Source organism: Pimephales promelas, chromosome 3 (assembly GCF_988280905.1).
Source record: "Pimephales promelas chromosome 3, fPimPro1.hap1.1, whole genome shotgun sequence".
In the NCBI taxonomy this organism is placed as follows: Eukaryota; Metazoa; Chordata; class Actinopteri; order Cypriniformes; family Leuciscidae; genus Pimephales; species Pimephales promelas.
The window spans coordinates 43,921,108-43,941,252 of record NC_142771.1 but is presented as its reverse complement, the minus strand read 5'-3'; the positions used below and the strand labels follow the sequence as shown (position 1 = coordinate 43,941,252).

The 20,145-nt window shown below is 48.2% G+C and overlaps 1 protein-coding gene across 1 annotated transcript; it reads left to right on the top strand.

Annotated features, from left to right (window-relative positions):
* Positions 1 to 17,011: 17,011 nt before the first annotated feature.
* On the top strand, positions 17,012 to 19,361 carry sox8b (SRY-box transcription factor 8b). The gene is made up of 3 exons (XM_039685482.2): positions 17,012 to 17,592; positions 17,923 to 18,137; positions 18,230 to 19,361. Exons 1-3 carry the CDS (start codon positions 17,186 to 17,188, stop codon positions 18,895 to 18,897), a joined length of 1,290 nt encoding a protein of 429 aa, XP_039541416.2. The 5' UTR covers positions 17,012 to 17,185; the 3' UTR covers positions 18,898 to 19,361.
* The last annotated feature ends 784 nt before the right edge of the window (positions 19,362 to 20,145 follow it).

Below are 20,145 nucleotides of genomic sequence, written 5' to 3'. Positions count from 1 at the left end.
TGCCCTTATGAGTCCCTCTATCGCTCCACCTGCCCTTATGAGTGCCTCAATCTCTCCACCTGCCCCTTTTAGTCCCTCCATCTCTCCACCTGCCCATATGAGTCCCTCCATCACTCCACCTGCCCTTATGAGTCCCTCCATCTCTCCACCTGCCCTTATGAGACCCTCCATCTCTCCACCTGCCCTTATTAGTCCCTATATCTCTCCACCTGCCCTTATGAGTCCCTCCATCTCTCCACCTGCCCTTATGAGTCCCTCCATCACTCCACCTGCCCTTATGAGTCCCTCCATCTCTCCACCTGCCCTTATGAGTCCCTCCATCTCTCCACCTGCCCTTATGAGTCCCTCCATCTCTCCACCTGCCCTTATGAGACCCTCCATCTCTCCACCTGCCCTTATTAGTCCCTATATCGCTCCACCTGCCCTTATGAGTCCCTCCATCTCTCCACCTGCCCTTATGAGTCCCTCCATCTCTCCACCTGCCCTTATGAGTCCCTCCATCACTCCACCTGTCCTTATGAGTTCCTCCATCTCTCCACCTGCCCTCATGAGTCCCTCCATCTCTCCACCTGCCCTTATGAGTCCCTCCATCACTCCACCTGCCCTCATGAGTCCCTCTATCGCTCCACCTGCCCTTATGAGTCCCTCCATCTCTCCACCTGCCCTTACGAGTCCCTCCATCTCTCCACCTGCCCTTAAGAGTCCCTCCATCTCTCCACCTGCCCTTACGAGTCCCTCCATCACTCCACCTGCCCTTATGAGTCCCTCCATCTCTCCACCTGCCCTTACAAAAAATCCTTCCATCTCTCCACCTGCCCTTAAGAGTCCCTCCATCTCTCCACCTGCCCTTACGAGTCCCTCCATCACTCCACCTGCCCTTATGAGTCCCTCCATCACTCCACCTGCCCTTATGAGTCCCTCCATCTCTCCACCTGCCCTTATGAGTCCCTCCATCACTCCACCTGCCCTTATGAGTCCCTCCATCTCTCCACCTGCCCTTACGAGTCCCTCCATCTCTCCACCTGCCCTTAAGAGTCCCTCCATCTCTCCACCTGCCCTTACGAGTCCCTCCATCACTCCACCTGTCCTTATTAGTCCCTCTATCACTCCACCTGCCCTTATGAGTCCCTCCATCTCTCCACCTGCCCTTATGAGTCCCTCCATCTCTCCACCTGCCCTTATGAGTCCCTCCATCACTCCACCTGCCCTTATGAGTCCCTCCATCACTCCACCTGCCCTTATGAGTCCCTCCATCTCCCCACCTGCCCTTATGAGTCCCTCCATCTCTCCACCTGCCCTTATGAGTCCCTCCATCTCTCCACCTGCCCTTATGAGTCCCTCCATCACTCCACCTGCCCTTATGAGTCCCTCCATCTCTCCACCTGCCCTTATGAGACCCTCCATCTCTCCACCTGCCCTTATTAGTCCCTATATCTCTCCACCTGCCCTTATGAGTCCCTCCATCTCTCCACCTGCCCTTATGAGTCCCTCCATCACTCCACCTGCCCTTATGAGACCCTCCATCTCTCTACCTGCCCTTATTAGTCCCCCCATCTCTCCACCTGCCCTTATGAGACCCTCCATCTCTCCACCTGCCCTTATGAGTCCCTCCATCACTCCACCTGTCCTTATGAGTTCCTCCATCTCTCCACCTGCCCTCATGAGTCCCTCCATCTCTCCACCTGCCCTTATGAGTCCCTCCATCACTCCACCTGCCCTCATGAGTCCCTCTATCGCTCCACCTGCCCTTATGAGTCCCTCCATCTCTCCACCTGCCCTTACGAGTCCCTCCATCTCTCCACCTGCCCTTAAGAGTCCCTCCATCTCTCCACCTGCCCTTACGAGTCCCTCCATCACTCCACCTGCCCTTATGAGTCCCTCCATCACTCCACCTGCCCTTATGAGTCCCTCCATCTCTCCACCTGCCCTTATGAGTCCCTCCATCTCTCCACCTGCCCTTAAGAGTCCCTCCATCTCTCCACCTGCCCTTAAGAGTCCCTCCATCACTCCACCTGCCCTTATGAGTCCCTCCATCACTCCACCTGCCCTTAAGAGTCCCTCCATCACTCCACCTGCCCTTATGAGTCCCTCCATCTCTCCACCTGCCCTTATGAGTCCCTCCATCTCTCCACCTGCCCTTAAGAGTCCCTCCATCTCTCCACCTGCCCTTAAGAGTCCCTCCATCACTCCACCTGCCCTTATGAGTCCCTCCATCACTCCACCTGCCCTTATGAGTCCCTCCATCTCTCCACCTGCCCTTACAAAAAATCCTTCCATCTCTCCACCTGCCCTTAAGAGTCCCTCCATCTCTCCACCTGCCCTTACGAGTCCCTCCATCACTCCACCTGCCCTTATGAGTCCCTCCATCACTCCACCTGCCCTTATGAGTCCCTCCATCTCTCCACCTGCCCTTATGAGTCCCTCCATCACTCCACCTGCCCTTATGAGTCCCTCCATCTCTCCACCTGCCCTTACGAGTCCCTCCATCTCTCCACCTGCCCTTAAGAGTCCCTCCATCTCTCCACCTGCCCTTACGAGTCCCTCCATCACTCCACCTGTCCTTATTAGTCCCTCTATCACTCCACCTGCCCTTATGAGTCCCTCCATCTCTCCACCTGCCCTTATGAGTCCCTCCATCTCTCCACCTGCCCTTATGAGTCCCTCCATCACTCCACCTGCCCTTATGAGTCCCTCCATCACTCCACCTGCCCTTATGAGTCCCTCCATCTCCCCACCTGCCCTTATGAGTCCCTCCATCTCTCCACCTGCCCTTATGAGTCCCTCCATCTCTCCACCTGCCCTTATGAGTCCCTCCATCACTCCACCTGCCCTTATGAGTCCCTCCATCTCTCCACCTGCCCTTATGAGACCCTCCATCTCTCCACCTGCCCTTATTAGTCCCTATATCTCTCCACCTGCCCTTATGAGTCCCTCCATCTCTCCACCTGCCCTTATGAGTCCCTCCATCACTCCACCTGCCCTTATGAGACCCTCCATCTCTCTACCTGCCCTTATTAGTCCCCCCATCTCTCCACCTGCCCTTATGAGACCCTCCATCTCTCCACCTGCCCTTATGAGTCCCTCCATCACTCCACCTGCCCTTATGAGTCCCTCCATCTCTCCACCTGCCCTTATGAGTCCCTTCATCACTCCACCTGCCCTTATGAGTCCCTCCACCTCTTCACCTGCCCTTATGAGTCCCTCCATCACTCCACCTGCCCTTATGGGTCCCTCCATCACTCCACCTGCCCTTATGAGTCCCTCCATCTCTCCACCTGCCCTTATGAGTCCCTCCATCACTCCACCTGCCCTTATGAGTCCCTCCATCTCTCCACCTGCCCTTATGAGACCCTCCATCTCTCCACCTGCCCTTATGAGTCCCTCCATCACTCCACCTGCCCTTATGAGTCCCTCCATCTCTCCACCTGCCCTTATGAGACCCTCCATCTCTCCACCTGCCCTTATGAGTCCCTCCATCACTCCACCTGCCCTTTTGAGTCCCTCCATCTCTCCACCTGCCCTTATGAGTCCCTCCATCTCTCCACCTGCCCTTATGAGACCCTCCATCTCTCCACCTGTCCTTATTACTCCCTCTATCGCTCCACCTGCCCTTATGAGTCCCTCCATCTCTCCACCTGCCCTTATGAGTCCCTCCATCTCTCCACCTGCCCTTATGAGACCCTCCATCTCTCCACCTGCCCTTATTAGTCACTATATAGCTCCACCTGCCCTTATGAGACCCTCCATCTCTTCACCTGCCCTTATGAGTCCCTCCATCTCTCCACCTGCCCTTATGAGTCCCTCCATCACTCCACCTGTCCTTATGAGTCCCTCCATCTCTCCACCTGCCCTCATGAGTCCCTCCATCTCTCCACCTGCCCTTATGAGTCCCTCCATCTCTCCACCTGCCCTTTTGAGTCCCTCCATCTCTCCACCTGCCCTTATGAGACCCTCCATTTCTCCACCTGCCCTTATTAGTCCCTATATCGCTCCACCTGCCCTTATGAGTCCCTCCATCTCTTCACCTGCACTTATGAGTCCCTCCATCTCTCCACCTGCCCTTATGAGTCCCTCCATCACTCCACCTGTCCTTATGAGTCCCTCCATCTCTCCACCTGCCCTCATGAGTCCCTCCATCTCTCCACCTGCCCTTATGAGTCCCTCCATCACTCGACCTGCCCTTATGAGTCCCTCCATCACTCCACCTGCCCTTATGAGTCCCTCCATCTCTCCACCTGCCCTTATGAGTCCCTCCATCTCTCCACCTGCCCTCATGAGTCCCTCCATCACTCCACCTGCCCTTATGAGACCCTCCATCTCTCCACCTGCCATTATGAGTCCCTCCATCTCTCCACCTGCCCTTATGAGTCCCTCCATCACTCCACCTGCCCTTATGAGTCCCTCCATCTCTCCACCTGCCCTTATGAGACCCTCCATCTCTCCACCTGCCCTTATGAGTCCCTCCATCACTCCACCTGCCCTTATGAGTCCCTCCATCACTCCACCTGCCCTTATGAGACCCTCCATCTCTCCACCTGCCCTTATCAGTCCCTCTATCTCTCTACCTGCCCTTATTAGTCCCTCCATCTCTCCACCTGCCCTTATGAGTCCCTCCATCTCTCCACCTGCCCTTATGAGTCCCTCCATCACTCCACCTGCCCTTATGAGACCCTCCATCTCTCCACCTGCCCTTATTAGTCCCTCCATCTCTCTACCTGCCCTTATTAGTCCCTCCATCTCTCCACCTGCCCTTATGAGTCCCTCCATCACTTGACCTGCCCTTATGAGTCCCTCCATCACTCCACCTGCCCTTATGAGTCCCTCCATCTCTCCACCTGCCCTTATGAGTCCCTCCATCACTCCACCTGCCGTTATGAGTCCCTCCATCTCTCCACCTGCCCTTATGAGTCCCTCCATCTCTCCACCTGCCCTTATGAGTCCCTCCATCTCTCCACCTGCCCTTATGAGTCCCTCCATCTCTCCACCTGCCCTTATGAGTCCCTCCATCTCTCCACCTGCCCTTATGAGTCCCTCCATCACTCCACCTGCCCTTATGAGTCCCTCCATCTCTCCACCTGCCCTCATAAGTCCCTCCATCTCTCCACCTGCCCTCATGAGTCCCTCCATCGCTCCACCTGCCCTTATGAGTCCCTATATCGCTCCACCTGCCCTTATGAGTCCCTCCATCTCTCCACCTGCCCTTATGAGTCCCTCCATCTCTCCACCTGCCCTTATGAGACCCTCCATCTCTCCACCTGCCCTTATTAGTCCCTATATCTCTCCACCTGCCCTTATGAGTCCCTCCATCTCTCCACCTGCCCTTATGAGTCCCTCCATCACTCCACCTGCCCTTATGAGACCCTCCATCTCTCTACCTGCCCTTATTAGTCCCCCCATCTCTCCACCTGCCCTTATGAGACCCTCCATCTCTCCACCTGCCCTTATGAGTCCCTCCATCACTCCACCTGCCCTTATGAGTCCCTCCATCTCTCCACCTGCCCTTATGAGTCCCTTCATCACTCCACCTGCCCTTATGAGTCCCTCCACCTCTTCACCTGCCCTTATGAGTCCCTCCATCACTCCACCTGCCCTTATGGGTCCCTCCATCACTCCACCTGCCCTTATGAGTCCCTCCATCTCTCCACCTGCCCTTATGAGTCCCTCCATCACTCCACCTGCCCTTATGAGACCCTCCATCTCTCTACCTGCCCTTATTAGTCCCCCCATCTCTCCACCTGCCCTTATGAGACCCTCCATCTCTCCACCTGTCCTTATTAGTCCCTCTATCACTCCACCTGCCCTTATGAGTCCCTCCATCTCTCCACCTGCCCTTATGAGTCCCTCCATCTCTCCACCTGCCCTTATGAGACCCTCCATCTCTCCACCTGCCCTTATTAGTCCCTCTATCTCTCTACCTGCCCGTATTAGTGCCTCCATCTCTCCACCTGCCATTATGAGACCCTCCATCTCTCCACCTGTCCTTATTAGTCCCTCTATCGCTCCACCTGCCCTTATGAGTCCCTCCATCTCTCCACCTGCCCTTATGAGATCCTCCATCTCTCCACCTGCCCTTATTAGTCCCTATATCGCTCCACCTGCCCTTATGAGACCCTCCATCTCTCCACCTGCCCTTATGAGTCCCTCCATCTCTCCACCTGCCCTTATGAGTCCCTCCATCTCTCCACCTGCCCTTATGAGTCCCTCTATCGCTCCACCTGCCCTTATGAGTGCCTCAATCTCTCCACCTGCCCCTTTTAGTCCCTCCATCTCTCCACCTGCCCATATGAGTCCCTCCATCACTCCACCTGCCCTTATGAGTCCCTCCATCTCTCCACCTGCCCTTATGAGACCCTCCATCTCTCCACCTGCCCTTATTAGTCCCTATATCTCTCCACCTGCCCTTATGAGTCCCTCCATCTCTCCACCTGCCCTTATGAGTCCCTCCATCACTCCACCTGCCCTTATGAGTCCCTCCATCTCTCCACCTGCCCTTATGAGTCCCTCCATCTCTCCACCTGCCCTTATGAGTCCCTCCATCTCTCCACCTGCCCTTATGAGACCCTCCATCTCTCCACCTGCCCTTATTAGTCCCTATATCGCTCCACCTGCCCTTATGAGTCCCTCCATCTCTCCACCTGCCCTTATGAGTCCCTCCATCTCTCCACCTGCCCTTATGAGTCCCTCCATCACTCCACCTGTCCTTATGAGTTCCTCCATCTCTCCACCTGCCCTCATGAGTCCCTCCATCTCTCCACCTGCCCTTATGAGTCCCTCCATCACTCCACCTGCCCTCATGAGTCCCTCTATCGCTCCACCTGCCCTTATGAGTCCCTCCATCTCTCCACCTGCCCTTACGAGTCCCTCCATCTCTCCACCTGCCCTTAAGAGTCCCTCCATCTCTCCACCTGCCCTTACGAGTCCCTCCATCACTCCACCTGCCCTTATGAGTCCCTCCATCACTCCACCTGCCCTTATGAGTCCCTCCATCTCTCCACCTGCCCTTATGAGTCCCTCCATCTCTCCACCTGCCCTTAAGAGTCCCTCCATCTCTCCACCTGCCCTTAAGAGTCCCTCCATCACTCCACCTGCCCTTATGAGTCCCTCCATCACTCCACCTGCCCTTAAGAGTCCCTCCATCACTCCACCTGCCCTTATGAGTCCCTCCATCTCTCCACCTGCCCTTATGAGTCCCTCCATCTCTCCACCTGCCCTTAAGAGTCCCTCCATCTCTCCACCTGCCCTTAAGAGTCCCTCCATCACTCCACCTGCCCTTATGAGTCCCTCCATCACTCCACCTGCCCTTATGAGTCCCTCCATCTCTCCACCTGCCCTTACAAAAAATCCTTCCATCTCTCCACCTGCCCTTAAGAGTCCCTCCATCTCTCCACCTGCCCTTACGAGTCCCTCCATCACTCCACCTGCCCTTATGAGTCCCTCCATCACTCCACCTGCCCTTATGAGTCCCTCCATCTCTCCACCTGCCCTTATGAGTCCCTCCATCACTCCACCTGCCCTTATGAGTCCCTCCATCTCTCCACCTGCCCTTACGAGTCCCTCCATCTCTCCACCTGCCCTTAAGAGTCCCTCCATCTCTCCACCTGCCCTTACGAGTCCCTCCATCACTCCACCTGTCCTTATTAGTCCCTCTATCACTCCACCTGCCCTTATGAGTCCCTCCATCTCTCCACCTGCCCTTATGAGTCCCTCCATCTCTCCACCTGCCCTTATGAGTCCCTCCATCACTCCACCTGCCCTTATGAGTCCCTCCATCACTCCACCTGCCCTTATGAGTCCCTCCATCTCCCCACCTGCCCTTATGAGTCCCTCCATCTCTCCACCTGCCCTTATGAGTCCCTCCATCTCTCCACCTGCCCTTATGAGTCCCTCCATCACTCCACCTGCCCTTATGAGTCCCTCCATCTCTCCACCTGCCCTTATGAGACCCTCCATCTCTCCACCTGCCCTTATTAGTCCCTATATCTCTCCACCTGCCCTTATGAGTCCCTCCATCTCTCCACCTGCCCTTATGAGTCCCTCCATCACTCCACCTGCCCTTATGAGACCCTCCATCTCTCTACCTGCCCTTATTAGTCCCCCCATCTCTCCACCTGCCCTTATGAGACCCTCCATCTCTCCACCTGCCCTTATGAGTCCCTCCATCACTCCACCTGCCCTTATGAGTCCCTCCATCTCTCCACCTGCCCTTATGAGTCCCTTCATCACTCCACCTGCCCTTATGAGTCCCTCCACCTCTTCACCTGCCCTTATGAGTCCCTCCATCACTCCACCTGCCCTTATGGGTCCCTCCATCACTCCACCTGCCCTTATGAGTCCCTCCATCTCTCCACCTGCCCTTATGAGTCCCTCCATCACTCCACCTGCCCTTATGAGTCCCTCCATCTCTCCACCTGCCCTTATGAGACCCTCCATCTCTCCACCTGCCCTTATGAGTCCCTCCATCACTCCACCTGCCCTTATGAGTCCCTCCATCTCTCCACCTGCCCTTATGAGACCCTCCATCTCTCCACCTGCCCTTATGAGTCCCTCCATCACTCCACCTGCCCTTTTGAGTCCCTCCATCTCTCCACCTGCCCTTATGAGTCCCTCCATCTCTCCACCTGCCCTTATGAGACCCTCCATCTCTCCACCTGTCCTTATTACTCCCTCTATCGCTCCACCTGCCCTTATGAGTCCCTCCATCTCTCCACCTGCCCTTATGAGTCCCTCCATCTCTCCACCTGCCCTTATGAGACCCTCCATCTCTCCACCTGCCCTTATTAGTCACTATATAGCTCCACCTGCCCTTATGAGACCCTCCATCTCTTCACCTGCCCTTATGAGTCCCTCCATCTCTCCACCTGCCCTTATGAGTCCCTCCATCACTCCACCTGTCCTTATGAGTCCCTCCATCTCTCCACCTGCCCTCATGAGTCCCTCCATCTCTCCACCTGCCCTTATGAGTCCCTCCATCTCTCCACCTGCCCTTTTGAGTCCCTCCATCTCTCCACCTGCCCTTATGAGACCCTCCATTTCTCCACCTGCCCTTATTAGTCCCTATATCGCTCCACCTGCCCTTATGAGTCCCTCCATCTCTTCACCTGCACTTATGAGTCCCTCCATCTCTCCACCTGCCCTTATGAGTCCCTCCATCACTCCACCTGTCCTTATGAGTCCCTCCATCTCTCCACCTGCCCTCATGAGTCCCTCCATCTCTCCACCTGCCCTTATGAGTCCCTCCATCACTCGACCTGCCCTTATGAGTCCCTCCATCACTCCACCTGCCCTTATGAGTCCCTCCATCTCTCCACCTGCCCTTATGAGTCCCTCCATCTCTCCACCTGCCCTCATGAGTCCCTCCATCACTCCACCTGCCCTTATGAGACCCTCCATCTCTCCACCTGCCATTATGAGTCCCTCCATCTCTCCACCTGCCCTTATGAGTCCCTCCATCACTCCACCTGCCCTTATGAGTCCCTCCATCTCTCCACCTGCCCTTATGAGACCCTCCATCTCTCCACCTGCCCTTATGAGTCCCTCCATCACTCCACCTGCCCTTATGAGTCCCTCCATCACTCCACCTGCCCTTATGAGACCCTCCATCTCTCCACCTGCCCTTATCAGTCCCTCTATCTCTCTACCTGCCCTTATTAGTCCCTCCATCTCTCCACCTGCCCTTATGAGTCCCTCCATCTCTCCACCTGCCCTTATGAGTCCCTCCATCACTCCACCTGCCCTTATGAGACCCTCCATCTCTCCACCTGCCCTTATTAGTCCCTCCATCTCTCTACCTGCCCTTATTAGTCCCTCCATCTCTCCACCTGCCCTTATGAGTCCCTCCATCACTTGACCTGCCCTTATGAGTCCCTCCATCACTCCACCTGCCCTTATGAGTCCCTCCATCTCTCCACCTGCCCTTATGAGTCCCTCCATCACTCCACCTGCCGTTATGAGTCCCTCCATCTCTCCACCTGCCCTTATGAGTCCCTCCATCTCTCCACCTGCCCTTATGAGTCCCTCCATCTCTCCACCTGCCCTTATGAGTCCCTCCATCTCTCCACCTGCCCTTATGAGTCCCTCCATCTCTCCACCTGCCCTTATGAGTCCCTCCATCACTCCACCTGCCCTTATGAGTCCCTCCATCTCTCCACCTGCCCTCATAAGTCCCTCCATCTCTCCACCTGCCCTCATGAGTCCCTCCATCGCTCCACCTGCCCTTATGAGTCCCTCTATCGCTCCACCTGCCCTTATGAGTCCCTCCATCTCTCCACCTGCCCTTATGAGTCCCTCCATCTCTCCACCTGCCCTCATGAGTCCCTCCATCGCTCCACCTGCCCTTATGAGTCCCTCTATCGCTCCACCTGCCCTTATGAGTCCCTCCATCTCTCCACCTGCCCTTATGAGTCCCTCCATCTCTCCACCTGCCCTTATGAGTCCCTCCATCACTCCACCTGCCCTTATGAGTCCCTCTATCGCTCCACCTGCCCTTATGAGTCCCTCCATCTCTCCACCTGCCCTTACGAGTCCCTCCATCTCTCCACCTGCCCTTATGAGTCCCTCCATCACTCCACCTGCCCTTATGAGTCCCTCCATCACTCCACCTGCCCTTATGATTCCCTCCATCTCTCCACCTGCCCTTATGAGTCCCTCCATCACTCCACCTGCCCTTATGAGACCCTCCATCTCTCTACCTGCCCTTATTAGTCCCTCCATCTCTCCACCTGCCCTTATGAGACCCTCCATCTCTCCACCTGTCCTTATTAGTCCCTCCATCACTCGACCTGCCCTTATGAGTCCCTCCATCACTCGACCTGCCCTTATGAGTCCCTCCATCACTCCACCTGCCCTTATGAGTCCCTCCATCTCTCCACCTGCCCTTATGAGTCCATCCATCTCTCCACCTGCCCTTATGAGTCCCTCCATCTCTCCACCTGCCCTTATGAGTCCCTCCATCACTCCACCTGCCCTTATGAGTCCCTCCATCTCTCCACCTGCCCTTATGAGTCCCTCCATCACTCCACCTGCCCTTATGAGTCCATCCATCACTCCACCTGCCCTTATGAGTCCATCCATCTCTCCACCTGCCCTTATGAGTCCCTCCATCTCTCCACCTGCCCTTATGAGTCCCTCCATCACTCCACCTGCCCTTATGAGTCCCTTCATCACTCCACCTGCCCTTATGAGACCCTCCATCACTCCACCTGCCCTTATGAGACCCTCCATCTCTCCACCTGCCCTTATGAGACCCTCCATCTCTCCACCTGCCCTTATGAGTCCCTCCATCACTCCACCTGCCCTTATGAGTCCCTCCATCACTCCACCTGCCCTTATGAGACCCTCCATCTCTCCACCTGCCCTTATTAGTCCCTCCATCTCTCTACCTGCCCTTATTAGTCCCTCCATCTCTCCACCTGCCCTTATGAGTCCCTCCATCTCTCCACCTGCCCTTATGAGTCCCTCCATCTCTCCACCTGCCCTTATTAGTCCCTCTATCTCTCTACCTGCCCTTATTAGTCCCTCCATCTCTCCACCTGTCCTTATGAGTCCCTCCATCACTCCACCTGCCCTTATGAGTCCCTCCATCTCTCCACCTGCCCTTATGAGTCCCTCCATCACTCCACCTGCCCTTATGAGTCCCTCCATCTCTCCACCTGCCCTTATGAGTCCCTCCATCACTCCACCTGCCCTTATGAGTCCCTCCATCTCTCCACCTGCCCTTATTAGTCCCTCCATCTCTCCACCTGCCCTTATTAGTCCCTCTATCGCTCCACCTGCCCTTATGAGTCCCTCCATCACTCCACCTGCCATTATGAGTCCCTCCATCACTCCACCTACCCTTATGAGTCCCTCTATCGCTCCAGCTGCCCTTTTGAGTCCCTCCATCTCTCCACCTGCCCCTATTAGTCCCTCCATCTCTCCACCTGCCCTTATGAGACCCTCCATCTCTCCACCTGCCCTTATGAGTCACTCTATCGCTCCAGCTGCCCTTATGCACAGCAAAATCCCCAGTGTTAAATGAACACTGAGAGTGAGAATTATATAAACTCTGATCAGAGTGTTAAAAGAACACTGAAGCAGTGTTAAAGTTAATGAGATAATTAAGTGAATAATTGAGTGATGATTGAGCATTATTGAAGACACCTGATGTTAACAAGCAGAATCACTGAAGGAGAAAACCGGAGTTTTAAGTCACCATTATGGAGATCAGTGTTTGGTTTAGCTGGTCTCTTGACCCTGAAATCATTAACTTTACATTTTGTTTGGCTGCTGTACATGAGTTATAACAGCCAGATGAACAAATATGGTGATGGTTGTGTGTCAACATAATCATTAATTCACAATCATTTGACCTGAATCACTGAATTCATATGGAGCCTAATTTCTGAGTTAGGTTTACTTTATTAATTATAGCAGCAGTGACCTTGTGCAGCATAATATTCTCAACATCTACAGAATATTCAAAATAATTTCTTAAAAGCTTTTCTTATACAACTTTTTACTTCTCTACAATGTTAAGACACACAGACATCAATAATTAGCCTGTGAATCTCAACAATGGCAACAGTTATAAAGCATGTTTCATTGCATTCTGGGTGCCACCAATCAAAACTCATTCATGGCTCCCATCATGCATTGCTGCATGAGTAAATAATGAAATTATGTTCAGAGGTGATCTGTTTGCCACCATTGCTGAGATTAGTATGTTAATTCTTGATGTCTGTGTGTGCCTATATAAAATATTTTTGGGATATTTAAAAAAAAAAATTTTTATCGTTTTTCATTGAAAAGGCTAAAAATGGTATGTCCTAAAATGACCATGCTGCTAAAATCCTTAAAGTAAATTTAACTCAGAATTTATGCTCTTGATGAGTTCAGTGATTCAGGTCAATTAATGATTATGTTGAAACACAACCAACACCATCAGATCGCCTTTTCTATTTGTTCATCTGGCTGTTATAACTCATGTACAGCAGCCAAACAAAATCTAAAGTTAAAGAATTAAGGGTCAAGAGACCAGCTAAACCAAACACTAATCTCCATAATGGTGACTTAAAATGTCCGTTTTTCTCCTTCAGTGATTCTGCTTGTTAACATCAGGTGACTTCAATAATGCTCAATAATCACTCAGTTATTCACTTAATTATCTCATTAACTTTAACACTGCTTCAGTGTTCATTTAACACTCTGCTCAGAGTTTATATAATTCTCACTTCTCAGTGTTAATTTAACACTGGGGATTTTGCTGTGTGATACCCTCCATCTTTCCACCTGCCCTTACGAGTCCCTCTATCGCTCCACCTGCCCTTATTGCCTTAGATTGTGAAGCGCAGCAACAAGCTCTGGGACGAAGGCACAGTCCCCTCTGGTGAATTCATCAGAATAAAGCCGCAGATTGGGAACCGCTGTGAGTCGGCAGTAGGATGTGGTGTTCAGCGGCTGTAAATACATGCTTGTAGTTTGAATAAAGCTTTGTTTCATGTGTTGTTGACTTGTATATGCATTTCTTTTCTTTTATATGCATTTCTTATTGTTGACAGTATATAAAATATAATTATTTAATTAATGTATGCATTAATTCATTGCTTGACTGACAATTGAGATGTTTCACTGCATTTATCAATATAAATGTATTCATGCATAACTGTCATATGACAAAACAAATTACATTTTGCTTGTTTTATTAAATCATATCATTTTTAGTATATAAAAAAGTTATATAATTAAGTATTGGCCAGCATTTAATATCTTTATTTTGTTTAAGTTTTGGGGTGGGCTAACAAAGAAATTCATTCTGAGGTAATTATTAATTTTTAAGGAGTGATACATTTTTCGAGTATAACATCAACAGTTTTCTCCAAAAGAGATCTTCGAGCAGCTGCCCGTCTCCTTCGTTCAAACATTACAAACACAGAGGAAAACTAACTGTTCTAGGTTGCGCTGTCGAGTTACTGATGTTATGAAGTGTTAGTGCACCTGTCGCTCTTATAGTTTAAACTTATTACATACAAGATCATCATGGAAAGATACCATAGTTGTATCTTAACAATCATAATGACAAAACAGAAAACATAAAGATCATTGGTTTGTGTACATCGTAATATAATATTTATACACAAGAAATAAGAACAATAACAAGGCTAAATATCTTTAAATAGTTCTTCAAAATACATGAAAAATGTTGTTTTTTGTTACAATTCTGTTTCAATGTGTTTCACATGTTCAGCAAGTCTAATGTGAACACATCAGTGTTTCAATGTGTTCCGCATGTCTATGCAAATCTAATGTGAACGCGCCAGTGTTTCAATGTGTTTGTTCGGCAAGTCTATTGTGAACGCACCAGTGTTTCAATGTGTTTCACAAGTGTTTCAATGTGTTTCGCATGTCTACGCAAGTCTACGCGCCAGTGTTTCAATGTGTTTCACATGTCTGCGCAAGTCTAATGTGAACGCGTAAGTGTTTTAATATATCCGGCCTCCCATAACTGAACCCTGACACCTATGCTTTTTAAGTTCTATAAATATGTCTCCCCATACTGTAAGTTTTATACATATAGGGGTGAATTCAGATTGATTTTATTATTTTTGAAATATAAGATAAGAGGATAAGAAGCATGTGTGTTTGTTTTTGGTTTAACCAACACTATCTCACGACCAATTCGTACGAATTCGACGCATGATTAAAAAGTGGCTAATTCGTACTAATTCGTACGACCTCACTCGTACTAATTCGTACTGTTTGTCTAAACCCACGTGATGGTTAGGTTTAGGGGCGGGGTCAGGGGTAGGTCATTCGTACGAATTCATACGAATTGGCCAATTCGTAAAATATGTACGATTTAGCAAAATCGTATTAATTCGTACGAGTGAGGTCGTATGAATTGTTACGAATTAGCCACTTTTTAATCATTCGTCGAATTCGTACGACTTGGTCGTGAGATCGGGTTGGTTTAACTGTGTTAGTAATCACTTACACTTTTGACATTAAAAAGTAAATAGAGTAAAAGACAATATGATATCAATTAGAAATTACCCAGGTGAAAAAGACGTACTATTAAATAGTTTAAATGTAAATAGTGTAAATATTACATAAAAAATGTACTAGTTTGTTTGTAGTACTGCAAAACCAATATACTATAATACATTTTTTATACATTTAAGGGTACCTATTTTTCACCAGGGTAATATAAACAATTATTCATTTTGGGGTGAATTCTGGGAGATTGGGACACTTTTGGCCATTAAAGATGACTTGGAAAAAGTCACCCTGAATTCACCCCAAAATTAATAATTGTTTATTCATTTCTAATTGATGTCATATTGCGACTGAATATATGACATCCCTGTCTTTTGCTGTATCTACTTTTTAATGTCAAAACTGTAAGTGAATAGCCTACTAACACAGTTGAATTATGTTTTATAAACAAAGTTCGGGAGGAGCACGTTCAAATAATCATTCCGAACATTTTGACATCAAACAATTACAATGTCTACCCTCAGCACGATATATATATATGTGTGTGTGTGTGTGTGTATATATATATATATATATATATATATATATAAACATTCACCGTCAACTTACCTAACATTCCTTGACAGTTTCAGCATCCCTCCACAACCCCGACTCCTCACTCTTGGCTTATTCTTCACAGGGGGAGTACTCTGGGTTCGGGCCGAATACCGAGCCCGGAGCCCTCTCCTCGGACAGCACGCCAAATAAGCATTTATTCCATAGATTTATTCTTTCTGACTTATTTGTAAGTGTGAACTCGTGAAAAAAAAAACGTCGGCCTATATAATAATTTTCTAATATTTGTATACATATTTGGGCCATTCCACCAAATGGGTGACATTTGCTTGTTGTAACTCTTCAAAAATAAACGTTATTTTTGATATTTTTCAACACTGAATCTAATACTACACATATTTAACTATTCAAAATGTTGATTGGTCAATCTCAGGCAAATTTAATTAATTTTTTTACAAGGTTTAAGCAGAATATGGACGCATGTTTTCTTAATCCTGTTACTGAAAATCATGTGTCATTTAAAAAGCAAGTTTAGAAGCATGTCAATTAATTCCTTTGTTTTCCTCACAAGAATGTGTTTATTTTAAGAAATTGTTGGTTATATGTTAAAAATTTAGAGTTTAGAGTTTTTAAGCAAAAAGATATCAAATATAGGCTATGGCATATGGCCACATAGCATTGATGCTAATAGCGTGAGGACAGTAAGCCATTTGTTGTGCCTTACTAAAAGTTAATATTTTTTAAAATAAAAAAAAATTAAATCTAAGAAAAGTTTAGGTATTAGATCAAATGTTTTTTTTTTTTTTTTTGTCATTTTTAAAGCAGTTTGGATATAAAGTCACACAACAATGCAAGATTTCTGAAGGATTTTAAACATAATATTTCATAGTAAAGTTTAGAGATAGAGAGTTGGGACATGCAGAAAATGCTATTTTTTTTATTGTTCTGTGTCGTTTGTATTAATGTTTTTAATTATACGTTTCAAATTTGTAGTTAGCTTAATGTGCATGACATTTTGCTTAAAAAAATATTATTTGTATATAAAATATTTATATTTATATATAATATAAATTATGTATAAATCTATATACAGTACAGTACATGAAAATATTTATTAAATATATACAAGCATGTGTGTGTATTTATATATATAAAATAATTATACAGAGTGCACCCACATATATTATGTAAACACAAACTTTTATTTTGGATGTTTGACAGCCCTATTAATAATAAAATGTATTTCATGCAATTTTATACATATAATGTCCTGGGGACAGAAATGTCACCCTTTCTGTGCAATGGCTCATTTATGTATACAATTTAATTTTGTTTTGCAAACTTTCTGTTAATGAAAAAGAGAAGGAAATTTTTTCAAGTGAAACGCATCAAATTACCTCATAGTGAAATGTGGTTAACCAATCGAAACTGATTATGGCCACTCATTCTACCAACGAGAGGCGGCAGGAGGAGTAACACACGCACACACACACACACAGAGAGTCCTCGCGTAAAGAGCTTGAAAGTCATATTAACAGATGAGCTCTGTCATTGAGGCATCATCTCGGATGGACTGTAACACTCTCTGAAACTTTCTGGATTTAGGAAAAGCACTAAAGAAGTTGGATTTGAGTATCTCGGGTTTAAATCATTAGTGATCATGACCGAGGATCAGGATAAGTCACGCGCGGAGACTCCAAGTAGCCCGGCCGGGTCATGCAGCTCGATGTCCGCGGAGGACTCGGACTCGGACGCGTCTTCACCATCTCCCGCTGGCTCTACCACACACACTTCACTCATGATCACGAGGATGGGTAAAAAGCTAGAGGAGGATGACAGGTTCCCGGCGTGCATCAGGGACGCGGTGTCGCAGGTTCTGAAGGGTTATGATTGGTCTCTGTTGCCCATGCCAGCGCGAGGCAGCGGCTCCAGCAAGAGCAAACCGCACGTCAAGAGACCTATGAACGCGTTCATGGTGTGGGCTCAAGCCGCGCGCAGGAAGCTGGCGGATCAGTACCCGCACCTACACAACGCCGAGCTCAGCAAAACACTCGGCAAGCTCTGGAGGTAGGCTAACACATATGTGATCATCGTACTTTAAGTAGATGTGTTTGCCTATAGATATTTTGTATGAAGCCATCTGATAATAAAGGCATTTTAATACGAAAGAGTGCACATCCCCTAAAGTTTTCTTTGTTTTTAAATATTGACATAACCTGACATAAATTAATATTTAAATAAATACAATAATATATATGGAGGTAACAACCTTGTTATTAACCCTTGAAAAATGTGAAGTTCAGGATATCTATTACCATAATTATCGGGTATTAAGTCTTTAGCCGATTCCTGAACTACTTGATGAATAAGTAAATTAATAATTATGTCACTCAACAGACTGCTGACAGAGAATGAAAAGAGGCCGTTTGTGGAAGAAGCCGAAAGATTGAGAGTTCAGCACAAGAGAGATCACCCGGATTATAAGTACCAGCCGAGGCGACGGAAGGGAGTGAAGCCAGGAGCGAGTGAGTCTGACGCCGCCGTCGATCTATCCCATCACATGTATAAAGCTGAACCCGGCAGTTCTTCGGGTCATATCTCTGATCATACAGGTGAGATACACACTCTTCACATGGAGCAATTTATAGTGTACATGGTACGCAAAATAAACTGTGTAAGCATCATGTGTGGTGATTATCCACAGGCCAGCCTCATGGACCCCCGACACCCCCAACAACGCCCAAAACAGACCTCCATCATGGAGGAAAGCAAGATTCAAAGCACGAAGGAAGGCGTTTGCTCGACAGCAGTCGTCAAAACATCGACTTCAGCAACGTTGACATTTCTGAGCTCAGCACAGACGTCATCAGCAACATAGAAACCTTCGACGTGCATGAGTTTGACCAATACTTGCCTCTCACCGGCCATGTTTCGACGCCGATTACCTCAGAGCACGGGCAGAACGGCAGCGCTTACGCTTCACCTTACAGCAACGGGGCGTCCTGGAGCCGCAAAGGGCCCGTGGCATCTTCGTCCCCGGGCACGAGTGAAGTGAACCTGCACAGAGCTCACATTAAAACTGAGCAGTTGAGCCCGAATCGCTACAGCGAGCCCTCGCCCTCTCACTCCGAGTACAGCGTTTACAGCCCGCATGCGTTCGCCAGCGCTCAGTGTGACTATACAGACCTCCAAAGCTCCAGCTATTACAGCCCTTATTCCAGCTACCCGTCCGGCCTCTACCAGTACCCGTACTTCCATTCCTCACGGAGACCGTACGCCAGCCCCATCCTCAACAGCTTGTCCATTCCCCCATCCCACAGTCCCAACGCCAACTGGGACCAGCCCATTTACACCACGTTATCCAGGCCATAAGGGCCAGCCGTTATTATGAGAAAGGACAGCTTTAGCTGAGGGGATTTGTGCCAACTAACTATGAAATAAGTGCCTGCTGATTTTTCCACATCATTCGACGTTGACTGTTGGTGCTAAATGTGTGAGTTTATGCCTGTACAGCCAGTTATAGCACTTGCAAACGTTTCCTTTTGATAATCCCAGGCGTGTTTTGTTGGATTTAGTTGGTTGAATCCTTATTTTTTTAGAGTATCCCTGTAGGGGAAATATCTGCAGTTTTGTGTTCAGCTCACAGTCACCAGATAACTCTAAATGAAATCATTGAAAAATAATGGATGACCAATGGTTAGCAATGAAAAAAAATGTCTTTTTATGTGTGCATAATTTCAGTGAGCACTTTAACATGTCAAAGGCTCTTAATTTGCTGTAATAATTGCATTTTTAACATCACCAGTCATTGATATCACGTGCTTATTGTCATTGACTGCCTTGAATAAAATAAAATAAAAATTAATTATACAGCAATCAGCTGAAAATGTTGAGGCTGTGAAACAAACACACGAAACAGTGTTTACTCTGCATTGTTCTAACATCTTAATTGCTGACAATATTTGTGTAAAAAAATAAAACTTTCTCTTAAAACTTACTTATCTAAGCTGATGGTTACTATTGTGTCGAGTCACCTTTATTTATATAGCGCTTTTTACAATACACAGTGTTTCAAAGCAGAGAGGTGTAGAAGAAAATAGCATCACATTTCAGCTTAAGTAAGTGATGGTTCATTGTTGTTGTACTGCTTTTATTGCATTTAGCTTGTTTTAGAGCCTTTTGTGAGAACATAACTTAATAAAAAATTCGCATAATTTTCTGCACACATAGTATTTGGTTCAGTGGTGGAATGTAACGAAGTACAAATACTTCGTTACTTTACTTAAGTACATTTTTCACGCATCTTTACTTTACTTAAGTACAATAAATAGTGCCTACTTTTTACTTTTACTTCGTTACATTTTGCAGCAATTATTATACTTTCTACTCCACTACATTTCTACAACTTCTGTTACATTTTCGTTACATTTTCTGATCAGTTTTTCCCCTGCCAAAACGTAATCTGACCGTCCGTTCGTTGCACGTTTGTCTCACCAGTGACGTTTGGTTGCCATAGATACAGTATATCAACCCGGTCACACTAAATGCGTCTCACACGCAGTGTGTTTATCATGCAACTCATACGCAAAAATTTGTTTTTACGTGCATAGGAAACACACC